The following is an 18,199-nucleotide window of genomic DNA, read 5'->3' as shown; positions in this document are numbered from 1 at the left end:
CATATAGAGTTGATCAGGCTGTTGATTGTGACCTATGGAATGTTGTCCCACTCCTCTTCAATGGCTGAGCAAAGTTGCTGGATATTGGCGGGAACTGGAACACGCGATCGTACACATCGATCCAAAGAATCCCAAACATGCTTAATGAGGGACAGGCCATGGAATAACTGAGCCATTTTCAGCTTCCATGAGTGCAGATCCTTGCGACATGGGGCTGTGCATTATCATGCTAAAACATGAGGTGATGGCGGCGGATGAATGGCACGATAATGGGCCTCAGGATCTCGCCACGGTATCTCTGTGCATTGAAATTGCCATCGATAAAATGCAATTGCGTCCATTGTCCGTAGCTTATGCCTGCCCATACCATAATCCCACCGCCACCATGGGGCACTCTGTTCACAACGTTGACATCAGCAACTGCTTGCCCACACGACGCCATACACGTGGTCTGCGGTTGTGAGGCCAGTTGGAAGTACGGCCAAATTCACTAAAATGACGTTGGAGGCGGCTTATGGTAGAGAAATTAACATTAAATTATCTGCCAACAGCTCTGGTGGACATTCCTGCAGTCAGCATGCCAATTGCATGCTCCCTCAAAACTTGAGACATCTGTGGCATTGTGTTGTGTGACAAGAATGCACATTTTAAAGTGGCCTTTTATTGTCCCCAGCACAAAGTGCACCTGTGTAATGATCATGATGTTTCATCAGCTTCTTGATATGCCACACCTGTCAGGTGGATGGATTATCTTGGTAAATGAGAAATGCTCACTAACAGGTATGTAAACAAACACTTTACATGTTGCGTTTATATTTTTGTTCAGTGTAGTATTAGTACTTCAGTCTCCCGTTTTCTAAATCGCCAAAAACTACACACCGGTATTCCTTTCTTTTCTTCCCAAAACACTTGAGCGTGCTGTCTCTGACCAAATCTCTCGCTATCTCTCTCAGAACTATCTTCTTGAACCTAACCAGTCAGGCTTCAAGACGGGTCACTCAACCAAGGAGGCTCTCCGCACTGCCAAAGCTGACTCTCTCTCCTCTGTTCTCATCCTCCTAGATCTATCCACTGCTTGGAGCGGATCTGTGTCTGCCCTACACACTATCACTACTGGTGTCCCCCAGTGCTCGGTTCTAGGCCCTCTCCTCTTCTCTCTATACACCAAGTCACTCTGCTCCATCATATCCTCACATGGTCTCTCCTATCATTGCTATGCGGATGACACTCAACTACTTCTCTCCTTCCCCCCTTCTGACACCCAGGTGGTGACACACATCTCTGCGTGCCAGGGAGATATCTCAGCTTGGATGTCGGCCCACCACCTCAAGCTCAACCTCGACAAGACGGAGCTGCTCTTCCTCCCGGGGAAGACCTGCCCGCTCCAAGTCCTCTCCATCACGGTTGACAACTCCACGTTATCCCCCTTCTAGAGTGCAAAGAACCTTGGCGTGACTCTGGACAACACCCTGTGGTTTTCTGCAAACATCAAAGCAGTGACTCGCTCCTGCAGGATCATGCTCTACAACATACCATGTCACCCCGCTCCTCCGCACACTCCACTGACTTCCAGTCGAAGCTCGCATACACTACAAGACCATGGTACTTGCCTACGGAGCAGCAAGAGGAACAGCCCCTCCCTACCTTCAGGCTATGCTCAAACCCTACACCCCAACCCAAGCACTCCATTCTGCCATCTCTGGTCTCTTGGCCCTCCCACCCCTACGGGAAGGCAGCACCCCAATGGTGGAACCAGCTTCCCCCTGAAGCTAGGACAGCAGAGTCCCTGCCCATCTTCTGAAAACATCTGAAACCCTACCTCTTCAAAGAGTATCTTAAATACCCACACAAAAAAAGAATAACACTCGCACTTGACTCCCCCCCCCCCCCCTTACTAGCTCTGACCTTGCTGATAGCTACTTTGAGGTAAAATGTACTTACTAAATCAAATCAAATTTTATTTGCCACATGCGCCGAATACAACAGGTATAGACCTTACAGTGAAATGTTACTTACAAGCCCTTAACCAACAATGCAGTTTTAAGAAAAAACAAAAAAAGTTAAAAATAGATAAATAATTAAAGAGCAGCAGTAAAATCAAACAACAGTACGGAGGCTATATATAGGGGGTACCGGTACAGAGTCAATGTGCAGGGGCACTGGTTAGTCGAGGTAATTGATGTAATATGTACATGTGGGTAGAGTTAAAGTGACTATGCATAGATAATAAACAGAGTAGCAACAGCGTAAAAGAGGGGTGGGGGTGGGGTGGGGGGGCAATGCAAATAGTCTGGGTAGCAATGATTAGCTGTTCAGGAGTCTTATGGCTTGGGGGTTGAAGCTGTTAAGAAGCCTTTTGGACCTAGACTTGGCGCTCCGGTACCGCTTGCCATGCGCTAGCAGAGAGAACAGTCTATGACTGGGGTGGCTGGAGTCTTTGACAATTTTTAGGGCCTTCCTCTGACACCGCCTTGTATAGAGGTCCTGGATGGCAGGAAGCTTGGCCCCAGTAATGTACTGGGCTGTACACACTACCCTCTGTAGTGCCTTGCGGTCAGAGGCCGAGCAGTTGCCATACCAGGCGGTGATGCAACCAGTCAGGATGCTCTCGATGGTGCAGCTGTATACTTTTTTGAGGATCAGAGGACCCATGCCAAATCTTTCCAGTCTCCTGAGGGGGAATAGGCTTTGTCGTGCCCTCTTCACGACTGTCTTGGTGTGTTTGGACCATGATAGTTTATTGGTGATGTGGACACCAAGGAACTTGAAGCTCTCAACCTGTTCCACTACAGCCCCATCGATGAGAATGGGGGCGTGCTCAGTCCTCTTTTTTTTCCCTGTAGTCCACAATCATCTCCTTTGTCTTGATCACGTTGAGGGAGAGGTTGTTATCCTGGCACCACACGGCCAGGTCTCTGACCTCCTCCCTATAGGCTGTCTCATCATTGTCGGTGATCAGGCCTACCACTGTTGTGTCGTCTGCAAACTTAATGATGGTGTTGGAGTCGTGCCTGGAAATGCAGTCATGGGTGAACAGGGAGTACAGGAGGGGACTGAGCACGCACCCCTGAGGAGCCCCCGTGTTGAGGATCAGCGTGGCGGATGTGTTGTTACCTACCCTTACCACCTGGGGGCGGCCGTCAGGAAGTCAAGGATCCAGTTGCAGAGGGAGGTTTTTAGTCCCAGGGTCCTTAGCTTAGTGATGAGCTTTGAGGGCACTATGGTGTTGAACGCTGAGCTGTAGTCCATTAATAGCATTTTCACGTAGGTGTTCCTCTTGTCCAGGTGGGAAATGGCAGTGTGGAGTGCAATAGAGATTGAATCATCTGTGGATCTGTTGGGGCGGTATGCAAATTGGAGTGGGTCTAGGGTTTCTGGGATTATAGTGTTGATGTGAGCCATGACCAGACTTTCAAAGCACTTCATGGCTACAGACGTGAGTGCTACGGGTCGGTAGTCATTTAAGCAGGTTACCTTAGTGTTCTTCGGCACAGGGACTATGGTGGTCTGCTTGAAACATGTTGGTATTACAGACTCAGTCAGGGACATGTTGAAAATGTCAGTGATGACACTTGCCAGTTGGTCAGCGCATGCTCGGAGTACACGTCCTGGTAATTCGTCTGGCCCTACGGCCTTGTGAATGTTGACCTGCTTAAAAGTCTTACTTACATTGGCTACGGAGAGCGTGATCACATAGTCATCCGGAACAGCTGATGCTCTCATGCATGCTTCAGTGTTGCTTACCTCGAAGCGAGCATAGAAGTGATTTAGCTCGTCTGGAGGGTTGTGTCACTGGGCAGCTCGCGGCTGTGCTTCCCTTTGTAGTCTGTAATAGTTTTCAAGCCCTGCCACATCCGACGAGCGTCGGAGCCGGTGTAGTACGATTCAATCTTAGTCCTGTATTGACTCTTTGTTTGATGGTTAGTCAGAGGGCATAGCGGGATTTCTTATAAGCGTCTTATATGACTGTGATATGTGTTTGTCCCACCTAGCTATCTTAATATGAATCTACAAACTGTAAGTCGCTCTGGATAAGAGCGCCTGCTAAATGTCTAATATGTAAATGCAGCCCGTATCTGGTGAGGGCAGCCCTCACTTTGCCAGAAATGAGCCCATCTTTTCCCACTAAACATACCCATATTGGCATGATGTGGGCCCAATGCGGGTTAAAACATTGGACCCATGAAGGCTGCCCACATAGAGAGCAATAGTAATGGCGTCTTTTTGTAGGTACTAACTCCACCATGGGCAAAGCCTATGGGAAAATGAATAGAGTTTTTTGATAAACACCAAAAATAAGGTCTGTGGTAAACACAGGCTTAGGAGATCTTTTACATTTTATTCTATGAGATTTTCATCAGCTAACGTCACTTTTTGTGAATTTTGAAGCATTTATGTAATAATAAAAAACACAAAGCACATAAACACTTCATAATTCATAAAGGTAATGTTAACTGACTGCTGTTCTCTTATAGAACAAAACGTATAACATCTCCCAAGCCTGCGTTAACCTCTGACCTTATTTTCGGTGTTTATCCCAAAACCCTATTCTTTCTCCATTCATTTTCCCCATAGGAAAGGCTGAACGAACCAGAGGTAACTTATTTCCAGTGTTTAGGACTACAAGCTGGCGAGCTTTATTGGGGCAGTGCGCCTTTGCTCATCAGCTCCACATTGGTCCCAAGGCAAGTTGTATATATATGTTGCTATATATACAGTGCATTCGGAAAGTATTCAGATCCCTTGACTTTTTCCACATTTTGTTACGTTACAGCCTTATTCTAAATGGATTAAAAAACGGTTTTTCCTCATCAATCTACACACAATAACCCATAATGACAAAGCAAAAACAGCTTTTTTGATCTCGTCTCCTCCCGTCTGCCTTCCATCTTTGAGGACATGTATTTCCATTGTTAGAGCGGTCATTCGACTATCTCTAGATAATCTTTCACGGAGCGCTCCTCCACCGCCCACTGTGATTGGCTACAGGTAGGCAAACATGTTCAAGTGAGCCCAGTATGGTGTTTGAAGCGGCAGCATGACGGAAACTGGATACAGTTTGTGAAGTTGTTACAGGTTACATTTGATTTGTAGCAATTGTAGAGTAACATTGCAGAACAATTGATTATAGCCTACATGTAAACGACAAGGAAGAGGAGCTTTCACCGCTGAGAGGGCAATAGTGATTTCTGACTGGTAGAGTAGACGTAGCCTATCACGTCAATCCTACCTGAATTCATTGCAAACAAACTGCCCAAGGTAAGCTTGTTTCATGACTAGATAAAAAGTATCACTTTTGCAGGATTGTAATCCAATTCGTAGTGGTAGTCTATAACATTTAGTTAATTAATATGCAAGGAACTCGAACCTCATTCTCTGAGGTCGAGAAAACATATACAGTCACTGAATATTGCCCATAGACAATGCAGTCATACACCATTAAACCAACCTTTACTTTCCGATACTTTCTTCGTTCTTGATTCGGAAAGCTGCTGTGTATTATACGCGTCTGTTTCCAATATCCAGGAAAATATTAAATCAACTTTTTGTATCAAGTGAGAAATGCCTATTGCATGTATGTAGATCTTTGTTTGGGTCACGCGTTGTCGCTTACAACTGAATAGTTGATGGAAATAATTTGGGGAACGTGAGATGTCTGCTAGCTAAAATGGCTCATCACTCAGTGCAAAAAGTGGATTTAATATCTTTCTGAATATTTCCTCATTATTGGGGTTCAACCTGCAACTAGAACAGGAGTTTATAAGACAATGGGGACTTCCGAATCGAGATTTAAGAAAGTATCACCAAGTAGCCTGAAGGAATGGTAAAACATGCTGATTAGGCAAATCCTTAAACGTCACCATCATATCAATGGCTATCCGCAAACTGTAACAGCTAATGTTGGGTACAATTTATTGGCAGGTTAGTATACCATGTTTTTTGTTTCACAAGGAACATTCAGAAAAACTGAAACCAGAATGAGACACAATTATGGGTCCGGTGTGGCTCTGTTTGTAGAACATGGTGTTTGCAACGCCAGGGTTGTGGGTTAGATTCCCACGGGGGACCAGAATGCAAATGTACGATCACTACTGTAAATTGCATTGGATAAAAGCGTCTGCTAAATTGCCCTTGTCTGGCATATATTATAAAATAAAGGACGGCATGTGTGTAACACTGAGTAAGTAATGGCCATATCTGTAGCATTTCAGTTCTGAAGTTCATGTTAGTAAAGTGGGACAAGTTTAGTGAAGTAAGAATGGGCTTTAAATGGGGATTTTGGAAATTAGGCCTTTTATCTACTTCCCCAGAGTCAGATGAACTCGTGGATACTAGCATATATAAATATTTTCTTAACTCTTTTTCTTGAACTTCATTGTTGGTTAAGGGCTTGTAAGTAAGCATTTCACGGTAAGGTCTACACCTGTTGTATTCGAAGCATGTGAGAAATAAAATGTGATTTGATTTGAAAAAAAATATTTGATTTGATACCCATAGACTTCCAGTCTTTGTGCTAACGCTAGTTAGCATTGGCTCACGAAACCACCTCTAACTTCCTTCATACTGGACACAGAGACAAAAATGGTATCCACAAGTTCAGTGGTGTAAAGTACTTAAGTTAAAAAAAAACGTTTTACTCTATACATTTTCCCTGACACCCAAAAGTACTCGTTACATTTGGAATGCTTAGCAGGACAGGAACATTGTCAAATTCACGCACTTCTCAAGAGAACATCCCTGGTCATCCCCACTACCTCTGATCTGACGGACTCACTAAACACATGCTTCGCTTGTAAATGGTGTTGGAGTGTGCCCCTGGCTATCCTTAAAAAAAAACGTGAATATGCCGCCTGGTTTGCTTCATATAAGGAATGTGAAGTGATTTATACTTTTACTTTTGATACTTAAGCATATTTAAAACCAAATACTTGTAGACTTTTACTCAAGTAGTATTTTACTGAGTGACTTTCAGTTTTACTTGAGTTATTTTCTATTAAGGTATCTTTACTTTTACTCAAGTATGACAATTGGGTACTTTTTCCACCACTGCACAAGTTCATCTGACTCTGGGGAAGTAGATAATAATAATAATAATATGCCATTTAGCAGACGCTTTTATCCAAAGCGACTTACAGTCATGTGTGCATACATTTTTGTGTATGGGTGGTCCCGGGGATCGAACCCACTACCTTGGCGTTACAAGCGCCGTGCTCTACCAGCTGAGCTACAGAGGACCACATGGATAAAGGGCATCATTGCCAAAATCCCGAAGTATCCCTTTAAAACTGTAACCTAATAAGGAAGTCTGTCAGATATCAAATGAGTGCCTCTGCCTCACCTCAAGAGAAGGCTATCCAATAAAATAGGTAATGTACAAGAAATATGGATATTATGGAGACCTCAAACTCATTTAGAATTTCAGAAGAAAACCCCCCACATCATTTCAGGATGATCACCTTCCCTTTTCCAAATGAGTGCATGATGGATTGTACAAATGCTTAAGCCATACCCATGATTATACACATTGGGCAAGTAGGTTAGAGAATACCTTTTGACAACTTAAACAGTGATATTATACAGCAGACAACCAAATACATGTGATGGCTGACTGAACATGAGTAACTTGGGGGTTGATCTATCAGCTGATGAAATTGATGCAATGTTTGCTCTGTGGCCATGCACTTAGCCTACTGTTGCATAATGTTTCACACGCAAATTCAGCAGTAAAGATTCTGTATGCATTTCACAAGAGAATTTGTATTCTGTCAAACATTGTTTGACGCAGCTGGACGAATGACAACTTTCTGGTATCTTTGTTTTTTCCCTCAGTCTATTCAGCCTCTTTCCTCACAAGTCCACCATGCCGATTGAATTGGGCATGCCGCTCTACCTGTCAAACGACGACTTCTGCTACAGGAGGACCCCAAAATCACTGCAATCACTACGACCCTGCCTGAAGCCCTGCATGCGGTTCAAACCCTCTGCCCCTCCTATGCAGACTGAAGCAGATTTGCTTAATGAGAAGAATGGGAAATCTAAAAGGCGAGTGTCCTTCGCCGACCACAAGGGCCTGGCCCTCACCAAGGTGAAGTTATTTTCTCATTTTGACACTATTGACATCCCACTCAACATCACAAAGCTGTTCAGCTCTTCGCTCACGTTACCATATGAGGAGGACAGACTGGTACTGGACTTCACCCAGCCCTCCTCTGATTACCTGCTGTTCCGCCAGCGTCTGGAGACTGAGCTCGTCTGCCTAGAGCACTGCATGCTGAAAGAGAAGGCACTGGCTGGAACCGTGAAGGTCAAAAACCTGTCCTTTGAGAAGTCTGTCAAGGTGCGTGTGACCTTTGACACTTGGAAAAGCTACACGGACTTGGAGTGCCAGTACTTGAAGGACACCTACACAGGCTCAGACCGTGACACCTTTTCCTTCGAGGTTTCCCTTCCAGCTGAGCTGAGGCCACACAAGCACATAGAGTTTGCCATCTGCTACAAAGTCAATGGCCAGACATACTGGGACGGTAACCAGGGCCGAAACTACAGGATCATCTGGTCTGCTCTGAAGATGGACGGCCAGGGCAGCTTCAGCAGTAACCAGCAGAGCCGCTCGTTTGATCTTGGAATTCACTTCGATCTCTACGGAAGTTCCAGGTGCTCCCATGGGATGTTCCCAGAGTGGCCAAGTTATGCAGGATATGAGGATATTAGACCTTACTACTGAAAAGCAGTCATCCTTAGAGTAAAGTGTTTTTTGTTCAGAGAAAGGGCTCTTCCTGAAAATGAGTGATTTTCGAAAGAAATTGAACCACAGATGGCCAGTCTAGCCATGCTCGGGGGAATAATAATAATAATATTAATAATAATAATAAAAATAGCAATAAGAAAAAGAAAAGGAAAGGGGGTGTTATACAGATGGAGGTTTTGGGATGGGGGTTGTATTCTCTGTGGATGATCAGAACTTGAATATTCAGATGTGACATTTACTGATTGCATAGCAGGTTTAATAAACAGGAATATCTCAGTGTAGATGTTTACTGAACCAAGAGAAAAACGTAATTACCATCTAGCTTTTGTACTTGAGTGGGTCCTGGAATGATTGGATCCCTTGATAAAGATTAGCAAAAAAGACTGTATAAAAACAAAAAATACAAAAACTGAGCTCTATGCTATATAAAAATAAATAAATATATTATTTTATACTAATACAATTGTTCAGAGAAAGATTTTGTTTAACAATAAATAAAAAACAAATCTCAAAGATGAGGTCAAAATGATTGGATCCCCTGTTTTCAATACACCAGCACCCTTCCCTTGCGAGGATAACAACACTTGAGCCTTTTTGTCATATGCTATTGTCATATGACATGAAATTAGTGGTCTTTAGCCACGCACACCAATGGTGGTTTTGGCCTTCGAAAGAACAATGCATATGCAGAAAATACCTCATCCATACTGTGAATTGTGTCGTTATCCTCATAAAGGGAGGGTGCTGGATTATTGAAAACAGGATCCAATAATTATGACCCTTTTATCTTTTTGAGATATTAATTTAAAATCTCTTTCGCTGAGCAGTTGTTTTAGTAGAAAATATACATTTCATACAATATAGCTCAGTATTTGTATTTATTTTATACAGTGTCTTTTGCCCATCTTTATCAAGGGATCCAGTAATTCTGGACCCCACTGTATGTGTTGGGATAATCCATTGTTGACTCAACAGGAAATTACACTAACTGGTAAAACTATGTACATTGTTATGATATGTGTGATGCAGGTCAAAATAATTGGAAGAGCAATGTTTATGATGAAACTTTCAGTGATTTTTAACAAATAGATTTGGAATGAAAATGTACATGTACTTTCACATTTCTTGCACTGAGTTCTTTAAGTTGATTTAAGTTAAGTGATATGACTTCAGAATAGACATAGGGATTTTTAAGTCACTTCAGGATTTGCACCATGTTTGTACTGAGCTCATTCTGGTATGTGGGTGTTTGTGTCCAAATCCATCAAATTTTAAAGGGGTGGGAATGGCAGGAATTTACTTGGGACTGGAACCTTAGAAATACACATTTCTGTCTGCTCCTATTGATGATTTAAAATGTTTTACTGTGTTCACTATGCTGCTTTATGTAAATAAGAGTCATTGGATATGTTTTTAAAGGAACAAGTATTAAGGATGGATTTTGTATGTCAGAGAATTAAATATGTTCTGCAAGAATATTTTTGTTTATTTATTTAAACTCCTCATTGAATAATTGTTTGTGATGAATTGTGCCTGTTGACTCAACTTCATGTCAGGTAAACAGAAATTCACACTCATTGTAGAGGCCTTTTCCTTAATGAAGTTTGTCATCACTTATAATACCCTTTATAAAGGCAGCAAATTGCTCTTAGTGATCAAGACAGATGAGACTATTCTCCCCCTCACTCAGTTCATTTTTTGTGTGTTTGGTATAGTATTGAACTCTTCAGTAAACAGTCTTATCTGTTAATGTATGGCAACCTGGACAAAGGTCTGCCAGCTGAACTATATTCAGCAAGACCCTTGGACACCATGCACCAAGCCATACATTAACAGATAAGACTGTTTACTGAAGAGTTCAATACTATACCAAACACACAAAAAATGAACTGAGTGAGGGGGAGAATAGTCTGATCTGTCTTGATCACTAAGAGCAATTTGCTGCCTTTATAAAGGGTCTTATAAGTGATGACAAACTTGATTAAGGAAAAGGGCTCTACAATGAGTGTGAATTTCTGTTGACCTGACATGAAGTTGAGTCAACAACAGACACAATTCATCACAAACAATTCTCAGGTATGTTGCTCAACTACAGTAAGTTGACTACGTGGATTCTAGGCAGTAATGACTACCTACTTTTTGTGTGTTCCTCATAGACCTATCATTCAGTTGAGCACAGCACATCATTTAGGTTTTTGAGAAAGGAAAAGGTTCTGCAATGAGAGAGCACATTTCCCTTGGCGGGATGACCTGACATAAAACTCAGACACATTGCATTGCACCTTTATGAAAGTTAACACTCCTCCCCATTTCAAATTCTAATGTTTCAGATTTAGATGAGCAAACATTTAGTGTACACAGTGTAAAAGAGCATGGTTATGCAAGGTCATGTGACTCACAAACTCGTTGAATCTGGGGGACCCTGATTGGAGACTTTATTAGACAAATAGACATCACAAACACAGCTAGAACTCCCAGTAACACTTACGGCTGGTTGCATGGACATGGGTAGGACATAGGGACTAAGCCTAATTCTCTTATATGAAATCCAGAATTATAGTCTTTTAGATTAATGTACAGTGCATTCGGGAAGTATTCACCCCTTTTACTTTTTCCAAATTTTGTTACGTTACAGCCTTATTCTAAAATTGATTAAATTAGTTTTTTTCCTCATCAATCTACACACAATACTCCATAATGACAAAACCAAAACAAGTTTTTAGAAATGTTTGCAAATGTATTAAAAAATAAAACAGAAATACCTTATTTACATAAGTATTCAGACCCTTTGCTATGAGACTCGAAATTGAGCTCCGGTGCATCCTGTTTTCATTGATCATCCTTGAGATGTTTCTACAACTTGATTGGAGTCCACCTGTGGTAAATTCAATTGATTGGACATGATTTGGAAAGGCACACACCTGTCTATTTAAGGTCCCACAGTTGACAGTTTATGTCAGAGCAAAAACCAAGCCATGAGGTCGAAGGAATTGTCCGTAGAGCTCCGAGACAGGATTGTGTCAAGGCACAGATCTCGGGAAGGGTACCTACAAATTTCTACAGCATTGAAGGTCCCCAAGAACACAGCAGCCTCCATCATTCTTAAATGGAAGATGTTTGGAACCACCAAGACTCTTCCTAGAGCTGACCAAGGGAGGTGACCAAGAACCCGATGGTCACTGATAGAGCTCCAGAGTTCCTCTGTGGATATGGGAGAACCTTCCAGAAGGACAATCATCTCTGCAGCACTCCACCAATCAAGCCTTTATGGTAGAGTGGCCAGACGAAAGTCACTCCTCAGTAAAAGGCACATGGCAGCCCGCTTGGAGTTTGCCAAGAGGCACCTAAACAAGATTATCTGGTTTGATGAAACCAAGATTGAACTCTTTGACCTGAATGCCAAGCGTCACGTCTGGAGGAAACCTGGCACCATCCCTACGGTGAAGCGTGGTGGCATCATCATGCTGTGGGGATGTTTTTCAGCGGCAGGGAGACTAGTCAGGATCAAGGGAAAGATGAACGGAGCAATGTACAGAGAGATCCTTTATGAAAACCACCTCAGGAGCTCTGACTGGGGCGAAGGTTCACCTTCCAACAGGACAACGACCGATCAAAGTACACAGCCAAGACAACGCAGGAGTGGCTTCGGGACAAGTCTCTGAATGTCCTTGAGTGGCCCAGCCAGAGCCCGGACTTGAACCCGATCGAACATCTCTGGAGAGACCTGAAAATAGCTGTGTAGCGACGCTCCCGACCCAACCTGACAGAGCTTGAGAGGATCTGCAGAGAAGAATGGGAGAAACTCCCAAAATACAGCTGTGCCAAGCTTTTAGCATCATACCCAAGAAGACTCAAGGCTGTAATCACTGCCAAAGGGGCTTCAACAAAGTACTGAGTAAAGGGTCTGAATACTTATGTAAATGTGATATTTCCGTTTATATCTTTTATTTTTTACATTTGCACAAAAAAAAACTGCTTTTGCTTTGTCATTATGGGGTGTTGTGTGGCGATTGAGGGGGAAAAAAACAATTTAATACATTTTAGAATAAGGCCTTAACGTAACAAAATGTGGAAAAAGTCAAGGGGTCTGAATACTTTCCAAATGCACTGTATGTATGTGGAACCACACCTTACAATTATGTGAAGTTATTAAATTAATTTAATTTGAGAATAATTCACATCCCACTGTTATATCAACTTTCCATGCACAGTGTAAGCACCGGTATTTCTGCATGAGTTGTGCTGTGACCACCAATGTACTGTAGCTTTGCAATGATTGTGTACTGAACAAAAATATCAAGGCAACATGCAACAATTTCAAAGATTTACAGTTACAATTCATATAAGGAAATCAGTCAATTGAAGTAAATTCATTAGGCCCTAATCTATGGATTTCACATGACTGGGAATACAGAAATTCATTTGTTGGTCACAGATACCTTTAAAAAAAGGTAGGGTTGTGGATCAGAAAACCAGTCAGTATCTGGTGTGACCACCATTTTCCTTCGCATAGAGTTGATCAGGCTGTTGATTGTGGCATGTGGAATGTTTTCCCACTCCTTTTCAATGGCTGTGCGAAGTTGCTGCATATTGGCGGGAACTGGAACACGCTGTCATACACGTCGATCCAGAGCATCTCAAACATGCTCAATGGGTGACATGTCTAGTGAGTATGCAGACCATGGAAGAACTGGGGCATTTTCAGCTTCCAGGAATTGTGTACAGCACCCTGCGACATGGGGCCGTGCATTATCATGCTGGAACATGAGGTTATGGCGGCAGATGAATGGCACGATAATGGGCCTCAGGATCTCTTCAAGGAATCTCTGTGCATTCAAATTGCCATTGATACAATTTAATTGTGTTTGTTGTCTGTAATTTATGCCTGCCCATACAATAACCCCACCGCCACCATAGGGCACTCTGTTTACAATGTTGACATCAGCAAATCTCTCGCTTACACAACGCCATACATGTGGTCTGCGGTTGTGAGGCTGGTTGGACGTACTGCCAAATTCTCTAAAATGACATTGGAGGCGGCTTATGGTAGAGAAATTAACATTAAATTATCTGGCAGCAGCTCTGGTGGACATTCCTTCCAGCATGCAAATTGCACACTCGCTCGACTTGAGACATCTGTGGCATTGTGTTGTGTGACCAACACTTTACATGTTGCGTTTATATTTTTGGTCAGTGTAATTCGATTGATTGCTTGTTACTTTCTTGTGCCTCCTTGCTTAGATTGAACTAAAGAGGAGCCTTGTTGTCGATTTACTGGTGTAATGGTCTTCCATGTCAGCGGGTGTCGCTAATGTATTTTAGGCGTCAAGTTGAACCGGAACTGCAACCGGAGAGTACGTTTGATTGTTTATATTTTTCCAAAATATTTTACATTTTAGCTTGCTAGCTAGCCATCCAAATGTATATGTAAAATGTGTCTTGTCGGAATAAGGTTGGAAAGACATGAATAAAGCAAAGTGTCTATCATGTAACTTTACCGTTGTTCAGCGACAAACTTCGGATAAATATATTTTTGAAGAGCACTGACACGCGGGAAGAACGCGCGGAAACCGAGAGGACATGACAGGAGGATTGTCTGCTACAAGAGACATCTACCAGTTAGCTAGCAAGTAGCACGCAAACATTTTATTTCTAGTTAACATATTTTGATTAGTTGGTTGAGACAATCCTATCCCTCAAGAATGGAGGAATACAAGGAGAATATTCAAGACAAAGGTGACAATGTGAAATTGTCCTCTAAACCCGAGGAAGATGACAAGGTTAGTACTGTACACTACAGCTAACTCTGCTACAGTAGTGTAGCGTCAGCTAACGCAGCTAACTGGATTGGAGTAGGAATAACAGCCAGGTGATGTTTTAAACTAGTTATCTACGTATGTGACTAACGTTATATTCCTTTCTCTATGTCAAGTCTTGCAGCAAAGTGTGTAGTAACATTGGTGAACCCGTCCCTCAAGTATCTTCTACTCGAGGCGAGTTCAGTGATCCTGTTTACAAAGAGATTGCTCTTGCAAATGGACATATCAACCGCATGAACAAGGATGAGCTTCGGTCCAAACTGGCAGAGTTGAAGCTTGACACAAGGTATGTAGGAACACTTGTGTTTCAGCAGGAGATGGCTACAAACGTAATCCATTGAGGATCAGGATATCTGTGTTAGGAAATCCGAGAACTGCTTGGCATGTCACTGAAAAAGATCCATATCACTGAACATGTTCCATGATCCCAAGTGTCTCTCGCTCGCTCTCTCTGTGTGTAGAGGTGTAAAGGATGTGATGAAGAAGCGGTTGAAGAACTACTACAAGAAGCAGAAGCTGTCGTTGATGCAGTCTGTGACAGACGGTGGACCAACTGATACCTACTACGACTTCATCTGTGTTGTGGACTTTGAGGCAACGTGTGAACAGGACAACCCCCCTGACTTCACGCATGAAATCATTGAGTTCCCAATGGTCCTGTTCAACACGCACACTTTAGACATTGTGAGTAAGTGAGGAGGGGACATTGTTAGAATCAATGCATTGTAAGGCTTGTGTGTACTGTCATAGATGTATGGACCTTTTAGTTCACATTAGTAGTTGACGCAAATAATACAACTTAAACACACACATGCACACATGTTTTGTTATCATGAATGACACTGGATTTCATTGTAGGAGGACAGCTTTCAGGAATATGTCAGACCAGAAGTCAACACACAGTTGTCAGAGTTCTGCATAAAGTTGACAGGGATAACACAGGTGAGACACCGGACATAGATGTTGACTAAACCAACTTGAAGGACTAGAATACTATGATCCACAATACTTCACACAATGTAATGTTCATATAAGAGTTTTCTAACTGTTCTTTTTTTGGGTCAGAAAATGGTGGATGAAGCAGACACGTTCCCTGATGTTCTTAAGCGGGTGGTGCTCTGGCTTCAGGAGAAAGAGCTTGGCACAAAATACAAATACGCCATTCTTACAGATGGGTACGTCAGTGTGGGCAGAGGGTACTAACACTACTTTTGTGTATTAATGATAACTAGCGAGATATTAAGTGTTCTCATTAGTACAACTATGTGCTTTGTTATTTCCACAGATCTTGGGACATGAGCAAGTTCATGAACACCCAGTGCCGTTTAAATCGTCTCTCATATCCACAGTTTGCGAAGAAGTGGATCAACATCAAAAAATTATACGGAAACTTCTATAAGGTTATGATATGAAATGAGCAGAAATATCTCTCTAAATGTAGACACGTTAGACACAATCCTTTAGATATGTTGAGTAGAACAATAGAACTAGAATCCTCACTTTCTTTTTCACAGGTCCATCGTACCCAGACCAAGCTGAGCAGCATGCTGGAGAAGCTGGGACTTCAATACGAGGGCCGCCCTCACTCTGGCCTGGATGACTCGCGGAACATTGCCCGCATTGCGCTGCGCATGCTGCAGGACGGCTGCCAACTGCGCATCAACGAGCGCATGCACGAAGGACAGCTGCGGACTGTGCCCAGCTCTGCCCCTGTGGAAGGAGCCCCACCCCCACATACCCCTCGCAGCAGAGACTAGCCCCCCACCTTGACCTCAGCTCCCCATCCCCTTGCTCTGTGAGACTTCTACATTGAGACCTTCAAGCAGGCTTCCCATGTCTATTTTACCCCCATGACTTGAAAATTCATTGCACTTTTCCCACTCAATCTGAGTCCATTTTTTGTCACAAATTGTGGGACTGTGTAGATAGTCTTTTTAATTGCACTAGTAGTGCCACTTCCCACAATAAAAATTGTGTTTCTGCTTTTTAACAGCCTCTGTGGATTTCTTTAAAGAATAATTTTAATTTCGCTGGGGGTTAGAGGCTTGGCTTCAGTTTTTATTTATTAATTTATTAATTTCGCTGTCTGTTAGAGGCTTGGCTTCAGTTTTTATTTATTTTACAGAGCACACAAGGCTTTTGTGTGCTTATTTAACTTGGGTCCACTCTAAAACCGGTTCAAGAAAATTGAGGATATGTCTGCTTTAAGTGTGGTGTAAGCAATGCACATGCACAAGCTCGTGGGCTAAGAATGTATGAGCTATTGTATAAAACAATTTCTCTTTTAATACTAATACATATTTCCTTATTTTTAGCCTACTTTCTTTACTTTCTGGGGGCAGTATAGTTTAAAGGGCTTTGACAGTCCTTAACATGTATCGTCTCTCGGTTTTTGTTTGTGCTGCATTTTGTAATCAGTTTGAACTTCATGGACTCAAAATGAAAAGTTAAACATGACTGTTCAATATACAGTGTCAACGCTAAAAGATGGAGAAGGACAATTGTAATACAAACTAGCATACATTTGCATAAATTATAATTTACAAACGGTGCAACCTCTAACATGCCTAACATTTCTTTGCTTCATGGTATCAGGTTCAAGAGAAAAGCATTATGCCCTTTTTATGTTATGTAGAAAACAAATCAAATTTCAACTGTAAGTAATGTCTCGTTTCAACACAATCCAATATGATATGGTGACGTAATGGCTTTGCCAAACCCTGTGCATTCACATCATAGCCGTTAGATGGAGACAAAGCACATGTAACTCACGGTATAAACAACACGCAGTTTATCATCAAAGGAATACCAAGAGAAAGTGTTACCGTATTTTGTATTTGCCCCCAATGATACATCAAATCAAATGTTATCACATGCGACGAATACAACTTGTGTAGACTTTACAGTGAAATGCTTGCTCACGAACCTTTCCTTATGACGCAGAGAACTCATTACATCATGCAAGTTTCAATGTCTCCTACTGAAAATAACCTTTGGAAGCGGGGAACATGAAATCTGGTGCTTGATCGAAATAGCATTGCAGAAACTAAATTATGTACTATTTGGTTTTATTTATTATAAGCATTTTATATCCCATCTATGACCAGGAAAATTTGCTGAATAATTAATGTAACTTTCTCAACTCATCAGTTGGTGGGGAAAATAGATCTAAATAAAATGGAAAACACTTCTGTCTCTCTCTGGAATAAACAAACATAATATTCCTTTATTTATTCTTATCAATGTTCTTGCCTAGTAATAATAATAGCTTTTCCTCATCATGGGCAATCGATCAATAACTTAACCAAGGTGGGCAAAAAATCTGACGCAGGGTGTTCTAGGCGTTGTTGCTGTTCCACACGTCCCTGAGCAGGAAGGACTGCAGTTCACGAGAGAACACAGGCAGAGAGAGTAGCGTCATAAGGAGAAGTGACCGTTCCCGTTGTTTGATTTCATGCATTGTTTGTTTGATAATAGACGCGATTGGATGCTACGATACCAGAGAATGTGCTGGCGGGGCCAGCCGAAACGCCTGGATTTTAAAATGGACTTGAAATTGTGGTAGGTTTCCCTTTTTATTGTGTAGTTCGCGGCCGTAGATAAAAGAAGATGCGTGAAGCGCTGCTGGCCA

At 42.3% G+C, this 18,199-nt stretch overlaps 2 protein-coding genes across 2 annotated transcripts; both read left to right on the top strand.

Annotated features, from left to right (window-relative positions):
* Nucleotides 1-5,029: 5,029 nt before the first annotated feature.
* LOC311127218 (protein phosphatase 1 regulatory subunit 3B-like) lies at nt 5,030-10,217 on the top strand. The gene is made up of 2 exons (XM_084159014.1): nt 5,030-5,259; nt 7,831-10,217. The coding sequence occupies exon 2, from the start codon at nt 7,862-7,864 to the stop codon at nt 8,723-8,725; it is 864 nt and encodes a 287-aa protein (XP_084015140.1). The 5' UTR covers nt 5,030-5,259; nt 7,831-7,861; the 3' UTR covers nt 8,726-10,217.
* Nucleotides 10,218-14,059: 3,842 nt separating this feature from the next.
* Nucleotides 14,060-16,558, top strand: LOC311128112 (3'-5' exoribonuclease 1-like). Its single transcript, XM_084160084.1, has 7 exons — nt 14,060-14,529; nt 14,682-14,854; nt 15,030-15,252; nt 15,427-15,510; nt 15,634-15,743; nt 15,854-15,968; nt 16,083-16,558. The coding sequence occupies exons 1-7, from the start codon at nt 14,452-14,454 to the stop codon at nt 16,323-16,325; spliced, it is 1,026 nt and encodes a 341-aa protein (XP_084016210.1). The 5' UTR covers nt 14,060-14,451; the 3' UTR covers nt 16,326-16,558.
* The last annotated feature ends 1,641 nt before the right edge of the window (nt 16,559-18,199 follow it).

The sequence above is a fragment of the Coregonus lavaretus genome (genome assembly GCF_964263955.1).
Source record: "Coregonus lavaretus genome assembly, chromosome: 4".
Taxonomy (NCBI): domain Eukaryota; kingdom Metazoa; phylum Chordata; class Actinopteri; order Salmoniformes; family Salmonidae; genus Coregonus; species Coregonus lavaretus.
The sequence above is the reverse complement of the archived record's forward strand: the minus strand, read 5'-3'. Positions and strand labels throughout refer to the sequence as shown.

Coding starts and splice junctions, on each gene's coding strand:
- LOC311128112 (XM_084160084.1), top strand. CDS start 14,452: ATGGAGGAATACAAGGAGAATATTCAAGACAAAGGTGACAATGTGAAA. Junction 14,530..14,681: donor AACCCGAGGAAGATGACAAG/GTTAGTACTGTA, acceptor CTCTATGTCAAG/TCTTGCAGCAAAGTGTGTAG. Junction 14,855..15,029: donor GAGTTGAAGCTTGACACAAG/GTATGTAGGAAC, acceptor CTCTGTGTGTAG/AGGTGTAAAGGATGTGATGA.
- LOC311127218 (XM_084159014.1), top strand. CDS start 7,862: ATGCCGATTGAATTGGGCATGCCGCTCTACCTGTCAAACGACGACTTC.